This window comes from Pagrus major, chromosome 6 (assembly GCF_040436345.1).
Source record: "Pagrus major chromosome 6, Pma_NU_1.0".
NCBI lineage: Eukaryota > Metazoa > Chordata > Actinopteri > Spariformes > Sparidae > Pagrus > Pagrus major.
The window spans coordinates 22,280,283-22,290,376 of record NC_133220.1 but is presented as its reverse complement, the minus strand read 5'-3'; the positions used below and the strand labels follow the sequence as shown (position 1 = coordinate 22,290,376).

At 36.9% G+C, this 10,094-nt stretch overlaps 1 protein-coding gene across 1 annotated transcript; it reads right to left on the bottom strand.

Moving 5' to 3' along the window:
- Window positions 1-260: 260 nt before the first annotated feature.
- mettl1 (methyltransferase 1, tRNA methylguanosine) lies at window positions 261-8,624 on the bottom strand. The gene is made up of 6 exons (XM_073467470.1): window positions 8,408-8,624; window positions 7,962-8,089; window positions 7,676-7,860; window positions 3,518-3,631; window positions 1,713-1,814; window positions 261-1,372 (listed from the first exon to the last, which is right to left on the bottom strand). Exons 1-6 carry the CDS (start codon window positions 8,485-8,487, stop codon window positions 1,256-1,258), a joined length of 726 nt encoding a protein of 241 aa, XP_073323571.1. The 5' UTR covers window positions 8,488-8,624; the 3' UTR covers window positions 261-1,255.
- Between the last annotated feature and the right edge of the window lie 1,470 nt (window positions 8,625-10,094).

Sequence of the window (10,094 nt, the reverse complement as noted above, 5' to 3'; positions counted from 1 at the left end):
GGGACTTTTACCTCGTGAGAGCTTCAATGTCTCTCTGCAATCATGTAAAGTTTTCCAGTGTCTGGGCTTCTATCACTGAGGCATGTGCCGTCCTGTTTTTAATCACCACCCCCTGCAGCAGCAAGAGTCCAAACTCCTGACAGATATAACTACCAACCTGTAATAAACAGCTTAAATCATGAAATGAGCATGAAAACCACAGTTTCTGTTACAGACTCCTTTGATTTGGACTCACAGAGATGCTCAGCAGATATGTCGGGTAGATGAAAATATAACGGGTCTTATTTATTATTTATCATATGACATAACATGTAAGAGCATCTTAAGTTGTGGTAAAATTGTGGTTTTAACGGAGTAAAATAAATTATATTAGCAATAACTACTTGCAATTTAAAAATGTCCTCAAATGTATAGGTATTAAACTAGTTCCATATGTTGACTGAATAAGTATAGAGATTTTATCACAGCCATCGCTCTGAACACTCTGTGCTGCATTAACTTCTCGGAGGACGTGTTGCAGCTTGCAGGATTATTTTTAAACCAGACAATGACACATAGCAAACAAGCCCGACATAGATCACTGGAAAACTTCTCAGTCTAATCCATCACAGATTCAGTCGCCAATACAGTGAAAAACCACCATAGAGCCAACAAAGTTATATCATTGGATAGAAATGAGTTTCAGATGAATAGCAAACACTGAGGCCCTGCCTCGTGAAGCAGGATTAGAAAAGATGGCTGCAATCAGTACAACCTAAACTCCTCTTGAAATAAAGTTAAAGGACATGTACCCAAAATAGCTGCGACACAAAACACAACATATAATCCACAATGAACCAAACCCAACACTGACTTTTTGTTTTACTATAAGAATTTACAGCTTTACAGGAAATCCAAAAGCAGCACTTTGGAGCTTTTGCAGAAAAAAAAATAAAAATAATATGAAGATGATTAAAAAATTCATTTAAAAAAAGCAATGCACAACACTTCATGAGTCAAGTCAGAATAGAGATCCTGTTATGATTTCATTCCCTTGTGCTGTCTTTTGTAAGCTGATGGATCAAATACATAAATTATGTGTAAAACTCAAATCCTTGATCAAGTAATGATGTCAATGTTTGTAACAAGAAGAACTGTTCATCTGCCGGGGGACTGAGCCACAGCCTCCAGCTCCACAGAGCGGCATTATCCTCCACAAACAGATGACTGCATGAGACAATTTTTTCAGTTTTTTGAATGTCCAAACTGTTTGGTCTTAGTTTAAATCCTCGATCCTCCGGAAAACTGCGAGGAAATTCTTCCCTCCATTTCTCTGGACTTTCTTTCCTTCTTCTGTGCAGGTGCCCAATCGACTTATAATGACATCACCAACCTGTCAAAGAAAGATTGAACACTGCATTAATAAACTCACACAAATGTTTATTTGTGACAGCGATTATTCAAACTATTCATGTATTTATGAATGACTTTTAAAAGGCAAAGTACATCATTTTGGGAAATTCCCCTATTTGTTTTCTTGCAAGGAGTTAGGTGAAAAGTTTATGACTCTCGTGTCTATACAGTAAATATGAAACTGCCACTAGCCATAATAGAGCTAATTATAATGTTTGTTTAAAGTAACGTCCAGGTAAAAAATCATATTTAGCAATAAATTAGTGAAAATGTCGTCACGACCTGCAAACATGGGGATGAAAAGCTGCACGACCACGTACCAGTTCTTCCTCAGAGACACGTGTAAACAGTGGATGTTCGCTGAAGTGCTTCACCATCCAGACGTGCACCTCCTCCACATCTGTCATGGTATACACCAAACCCTGACAAACAAAGGGAGGTTAATAACACAGTTCTAGGAAAGGTAAGTTAACAAAGCTTCACTGGGGGGTTATCACCGATCCAAGTATTGATCACAAAATAAAGAGTTAGGTGGTTTCATCACCTGTGGAGAGCACCGCTCCTTTCTAAAAAGATAAAAATAACCTACAGACAACACAGAGGTTAATCACCTACAGCACTGTAGTTTACTTTGGAGGCTGGATAGATAACATTTCTAGAACGAGGATTTCGTAGAAAATTTAGCTATGGCACAGATTTCCACACCAGTGCATGTCAGCAAATATGAGTTTTACGTCAGAGAAGGCAAGAAGAGTGCCTGTTTTCTGCAGTTAATCACACCTGTTACTCTTTCAGGTGTGGTCTGATTCAAAATATATTCTCTAATAAAAAAACAGACTTGAGTTAATTTTGGTGTGAAACTGCCTCTATGAATGTGCAGTTTCTTGACAGCCTCCCTGCCCACCAGCACAGTCATGGCTATGTGCCAATGCTGAAGGCCCTTGTAGAGCTTACACACACACACATGCACGTACACACGCACACACGCACACACACACACACACACACACACACACACACACACACAGGCACACACGCATGCACAAATGCATCAATGCACACACCAGAGGAAAAAACGATAAAGCCAAATTTAGACACAAGCCCCCCATTGTTCCCAAAAACCTCCATCAGCACTCACGCCTCGTTCAAGCGTCCCGCTGCTGCTCTGACAGGCAGGAGCAGGGTGTGTGCAGAAGGCAACCAGCTGCAGGCCACTCCAGTTGCTCAATTTTATTTCAGTGAATTCATGGATTTCTGCACAATGTAATCAACTGATAAAATGAGAAGGAGAGTGCCAATTTGTTGTGCAACCATTAGTTTTTTTGTTTTTTTTTAGCCATTAAGTTTATGAATGTAATTCAAATCTCCTTCTTTGTGTTAATGGTCACAAAAGTCTCAGCTGCAGATATTTAAAAATCTCTGACAACACAACCAAAACTACAGTAACTGCATAAAACTGGTGATGAAATTAATTTTTTATTGTCAATAAATCCCATTAAAACTCTGAATGTGTATTAGTCCACAAACTAGAATCCTCATTTAGTGCTGTTTGAGTACTGTTTTCTTAAAAGTGCCCACTTTCTAAGAAATCATTTTACCAATTAAATTATTTATTTGTGACCAGTGGAACTAAGTGCTAGTAGACAATAAGAAAAATATGACATAATGCTTTATCTTTTAAGGGAGATATACCTTAAAGGGAAAATATTTTTTACCTGTATTTTGGCTGAAGGAACCATTCAAAAGTTTGAACTTAATTTTGTAACTGTTTTCAATTTTAAAAAATGATTCACAGAACAAACATAACACAAAGTACTGCAAAGAATAGTTTGATGTGCACCCTTTGATGTAACTTACAACTAATTTCATCATCAATAAATCTATTATTTATAAACTTCAGACTAAGAAACATCAGAAACTTCCTCAGAGCTTGAGGTAAAATCTTCAGTTTCCTTGTTTTGACCAACAAACACACTGAAACCCAAAGGATGTACATTTAATAAAGATCAGTATTCCCATATTTAACAAGCTGAAAGTGAATTTTTGCTTAATAAATGACTTAAAATCATCAAAATAATTGCCAATTAGACATATGTTGATCGACGAGCAAGTCTTATGTACATACCCCAACTCTCAGTGTGTAGGCATACTCTGCCAACAATGTCGGACTAATGATCCTCCATTTGTGCTTGGTCTTCTTAAAGTGAGGGTCAGGGAAGAGGAAGAACATCTTACTGAGCTGAAAGACAAAATGGTCAGAACAGAATGTTTTGAAAACAGTTTTTAGACTTCAGTCATTACTTGGTAAACGTTCTGTTCGTATCTACTTTGACACTGTGCTTCTAAAATGTGTGAATGTCATCACTTAAATGTGGCCCCCCATTTTATTTTGTCGACTGTTTTTAAGCAGCGCAGATTGCAAAACTGGAATTCCCCTCCGTGATTCTTTTTCTTTCCGTGTCTCGGTCTTTGACAAGTGCACAAGTGAAGGCTCCATTGACATTAGTCTGGCTGATAAATTAAAAACCATTCCAGTAACTTTTTATTAGTTAAAAATAAATAATGTCAGGTATAGACAGAGAGACGTGGGGATAATCACTGGGGACTGCTCCCGCCTCAGGGGCCACTTCAGTGCTGATGGAAGACGGAAAAACCATAACACACTGAATCACTTTTGGGTTACAAAACATACTAAGAAGAGGGAAAAAAAAGAGAGGTATTTCAGGTCTTTGGAATATGCTGCTTCAACAACTTGAAACACATCATGCATGTGACAAGGCTTGGGACTAGACTCTAAGAAACTAGTCTGGGTGGTCGTTTACTTCTTTGAAAACTGGGGTGGTGGCGACGACAGTCATGAGTGAGGAAGACAACCACTGCTAAAGCAAGCTGCAGCGGGGGAAATCTTCATCTCTCCTAACTGAATACAAGTCAAGAGATGCAGTTTGTGAATAAGTTTTAAAATGGTAGTAATATTGTTGCAAAAATAAAGCAGCTTTAATGCAAAAAACCCCAAAACAAGTCAAACTTGGCTAGAAGCCTAAACTCAGGCTGTAGAAATAATAGTCATATTATTTAAAATGACCTGAAACCTGAAATGTGTCAGTGTTACAGCAATTACACTCCTGTGTTCATTTCTCCGTATATACTCACTTGGGGCATTTGAGGTGAAGATTTTTATCCGGAGTACCCAAATTAACCCTGGTACACTAAGTCCACTGTGTAATCTATTGCGAGTTTCAACAAGTCACAGATTACCGGAGCTAATTGGAACGGATAAATGGCGTCTTGCACTGCTCTATACTCAGCTGATGCGATGCCTTGCGTGTCTGTTAATTACCCCATTGTTTTGAAATCCAGGATTTATTGAGCAATCCGTATAAATTGATTCAGCCCATATGTTAACCCTGAGGAAAGTAATTATTTTAAGTCAGAAACGTCTGGCCTATGTACTCTTATTACCTTGGCAGTGCCAGGACAGACTGTCAGCTTTAATTTACAGTTATTAAAGGTCAAGTCGGATGAGCTATTATAGAACTGCAGGCCTTTTGTGTGTGAGCTCCAATTTAGTTCCAATTAATGTCACATATGTTTATTTTTACATATATTAAGTAAGTAAAGGGAGCAGGCATACGTTTGCTTTGGCCCGGCAGATGTTTTTTTATTTATTTTAATTATTTCACCTTATTTTATAAGTTCAACTGAGATCAAGACCTCTTTTACAAGAGAGACCCGGTTGACGTAGCAGCCATACAAAATCACAACATAGTAAAATGCAACATGTAAAACATGATTCACAAAACTCCACAATAACACAGACCAACAGCTATTCAAACATTTATACAAAAAACAAAATAAAATTATAATATTAATCACTGTTAATGCTTGTGAGGTCTAAAGGCTCTTTAAAGGGTAACTACACTAATTTTACACATCAAAATGTGTGTCTACAGGTCTTGGGGAGTACTAATACATACGTGAAAGAAGTAGTATAAAGCCTTTTGTGGCTCCAGAGGAAGCTGCATTTAATGTGATAAATTGCCTCCAGTGAGGTCACTCAGTGGATGAACTGCCCTGTGGGTAATGTAGGCACCAGGTTTTAAAGAAGAAGAATACATGGAATAAAAAAGGTGATCTCTCTGGTTCTGCATGAATGATTGAATGAAAATGTATTTTGGACGTGTAGAAAATAAAAAATTTAAAATTTTCACCAAATAAGCAGAATAAAAGGAAAAGCACGTTACAAATTCAATATACTATATTTATAATTAATATATAGCATATTAAATATAAATATATCTACATACACACATATATATATATATATATATATATATATATATATATACATACATATGTATATGTATGTATATGTATATACATATGTATATGTACATATGTATATGTATGTATATATATATATATATACACATATATATATATATATATATATATATATACATATATATATATATATATATACATACATATATACATATACATATATACATATATGTGCTGAACACACAAACATACATTCACGCGTATAGACCAAATTTCTATAACTAATTATAAGTTATCACATATTTATATTTTATACACACAAACGCATGCATACATCTCTGAAAACACCTAGTGATTTTTAAAGCCCTCCCTTATCCCTGTACCTTTTGAAAATCATCTTGCACTTACTTTTTATTATCATGTTACCTGCTGGCATCTTGAAATTAAACTTCTCCCTCAAATTATAACCCCCCTCTCTATCAATTCATCAGATTACATGCAGCTTCCTCTGGAGCCACAAAATGCATTATACTACTCCGCAAGACCCGTAAACACACTTTAATGAGAAAATTGGTGCAGTTACCCTTTAAATATGTAGGATGCATAATTTTTAATTTCTCATAATCTGAGAATGGTGAGCAGAGCGACACATCAGGGAGGAACTCAGTAAATTAAGGGAACTTTGGATCCTACCACTGTTTTGCATCATAACAGTACAATATGGTGTTTACTTTTGGCTGGTGGCTCATCATTAAGTCCCACCTTTGGACCTTTCAGGAAAATGCTTGGGCACCGCTGACCTACAGTCTGTTCCACAGTTGCCTTCATGAACCAGTATACATCTTGTATGGTTCATATTTAAAGCAAACACAATTGCTTTTTTTGACAAATGTATGAAGTTTTGAGCACTATATAGATTTACAACGCATATCTCACACAACTCAGTAATGATATATGCAACTTCATCATTCGATACACATACACTGAAGTCATTTTCACAGTCCTACCAATGTGTAAACAGTGTGGTGGTCTGTATTAGTGTTTATACCACGGCCACTGACACTCCTTGATTCTGATTGGTTAGAAGGTGTTGATCAACACTGATTAATGTGCCTCTATTAAACTGTATGTAAAACACCCATGTGTCTTTAGTTAATTGAGGAGATTCAAAGGGAATGGAAAATGGAATGGTAATGGAGACACTGGTGGACAAAGGTCGGTCGAAAAACATTGTTTGAACAAATTTACAAACAAATGTAACGAAAATGTCCAATTCCATTTTTTAAATACACAAAATTTCCACAATTCCTAAATTCAGTGAAAAACACGAGTTCTGCTAAGGTATCTGTGGCTGATTTTGAGGTGTTTTCTCACATAAAGCACCGTTTGTGACTTTTAGTGTTTGAAATCTAAAAGTAAGTAAAAAAAGACAAAGAACTAAATATTCAATGAGTTCTAAGGCTGAGTATATATATCAACTTTTTAAGGCATATCGATATATTTTCAAATGAGATATAGTTCAGGGCTGTATAGTGCAACATAGGCCCATATGTTACACATGGTACGCACAAATATGTCTGTGCCATTAATGAAATCAAATCTTGTTTGTGTGAGGTGAATCATAGTGCATTTTATTTTGATCACAATTGTGGCCTTGACTTGCAAATGAACATTTTGCCCACTTGCGATTTTTGGCCCATATTGCCCAGTACTTATGAGTGCTGATACCAATGCAAACAGAAGGCTACGGGAAACAAATATCAAAATCAAACTTACATTATGTCTTAATTTAAACTGTATTCATACACAGGTGGGCTGAAAATAATGCTTCTGAACTGGGTCATTTCATGCAGAATAGAGAAGTAGCTAACGATATTTTCAGGAGAACAAAAAAAAAAAGGAGCATTAGTGAGTGAATTTAGCATCCCGGCCCCCGAAGCAGTCCCATCTGTTCTGCCATCACACAGCAGCAAACACACACACATACATATAAACCTACCTGTCCTTTAGCGAAGAAGTTTGGGAGATACTTCATCGCATTGCTGCGAAGGCAGGCGATGTTCTGGTAGTTCCCTGGTTCAGACACCCGCAGTGACTGGATACGATCCCGAACATAATCAGAGACTTTCACTCGGATCTCTAGGCCTAGGATGAGTTTGTCTGGGAAAAGTGGTGATAACTCCACTGTGAGTGAAGGTAAAGACACAAACAGAGACAGGAGGTAAATCAAGTGCACAACTATGACCTGTGAGATCTGTAGGTGGTCAGATCAACAACATATATACCTAAAAGTCCCCCATATCCACATCCAATGTCTGCGAACTCAACTCCAGGGCTCTCTTTCTCAGAGGGGTTGCCAGGGAAGTAATCTGGATACAGCTCAGACCAGTCCATTTCCTCTGGACACACAGGGCTGAGGAGGAAACAGGAGGTTTTGTATGTATAGGAGGAAACATAAAACCAAGCTGACAGTGTTTGGTGTGGATAATAGAGAATAACAGGGACAATGAGATGGTACAATGTCTTTTTAACAGGAAGCAGTAATCTCAAATATCTCAACTCCCTGCCACTGAAACAAAACTTATGTTTAAGTTAGCAGCTACTTGATTTCTTGTCAACTTCTCTTCGTTTCTACATGCACAGCTGGGGTTGACAGTCTTTACATTAGCAGGCAGTGGCAGAAAGAGTACTGCAGCGCATTAAACTCGGACACATGGACATCATCACTCACTAATCAAACGTGTGGTAAGCCATCGGGTTTGAATGGGCTCGTTGTCTGTAGTAACGCTTCTGCGGCATCGACGAACTCATGTTGGACTCAAATAAAGACTTCACTCCCCGAAATATTCAGACTGTGTCGTTATTATCAAATAAACCCAGGTGTACACTTCTTACAAACCACTTCCAGGCTGTCACGTTTTGTTTCTAGATAGTTTACCAGCGTTTGTAAGTCGCTGCGTTTTTACGTCATCACGAAGCGCCTACGCGGTTGCCAGGTTTGTTGAAAGACAGCATCATTATACACACTTAAGGACAAGTCTATTTATTGAGCCTATATCTGCACCACGTACTCGGCCGCAACACCTCAATGTAAATTTAAAGCTTTACACGTGTAGTCCTATATTTAAATGTTTACTGAAGGCAAAGGATCAGCACATGTACCGAACGTATACAAAATAAAAGTAGTTTACTTATTATGTAGGTATAAATGTGGATTTTTTAAAAGGCATTTATAAATGATTAATAGACTTAAGCTTTTTCCAGAAAAAAGTGCCTTGAGACTCCAGAAACATTTGAATTAAAGTCCTAATTTAATTTTAATGTAGACTAATTACATGTTTTATTGGTTTATTTGTTGTTGTTATTTTCTCCTTGTTAAAATATGCTGCTTGAAAATACTCTGAGGTGTGTTCACAAATGATAACGACTGTTTCTTGTTATTTGAAAATGCTGGGGGAAAGATTTTCTTATTTTATTACTTATAAAATTACTACTAAATACATAATAAGAAATATAAAAATAAAAGTCATATCTGTCACTGGTTATCGTTGTATGAGTTGTGATCAGTTTAATAGTAGGCTAATTTTCTATTCTCAGATGGCTTTATATCAGTAGTAGTAGAGACCTCATGCAGTAAAATTACAGAGAAAAGGAATGATTAAAGAGAGCAAGACACAACCAAACTAGAGAGAATATTCTGGAAAATAAACCTATTTGTATGTAGCTGCTTGTATTTTAATTTCTTTATTTCTTGGTCTTTCTACACTAATTGGGAACCGCTGTTGTATGTATTTTAACTACTCACTATACGATCGGGTTGTTTAATGTGAAACATTTATCACCCAAATGTTTAGCGTTTAAAATAGACCTAGTGGAGAAAATACATAATTTGCCTCTTTAATGAGCTCAAGTATGGAAATAGTGAAGTGAAATACAAGTAAGTCAAAAGTGTAGTTAAGTACATTACTATTTTAATAAGTTAAGACTGATACTGTTAGATGAAACTACACTAGGCTGCTTTTAGTTGCAAGTTCACATGTTATATTGAACTGACAGAGCTTTGTTTTATTATTTACTGTGCAATGAGAGGGTCTGTGAACCCCAAGAGAGCAATGTTGTTTGTGACTCTTGCTGTTGATTAGATGAAATGACTCCAATAGAACTGTAACCCAGCCGCAGTTAATACATGTCAAGAAAAGTGTTTGGGGAATATAGCCATAAATAAGCAAAAGCTTTTTAATACTTTCTGAAACTCTATCTGGACTCGTCCTGGAAATGTGAGGCATTTCCCCAGTGGATCATATATATTTAACAGCAAAGCCTCAAATCTTCTTTAACAGCCACGTTTGTTTTGCTCCCTGCAGGATGAAACTCCACCTCATGATTTTTAGTGTCAAAACAGCCGCACAGCCGGTGAT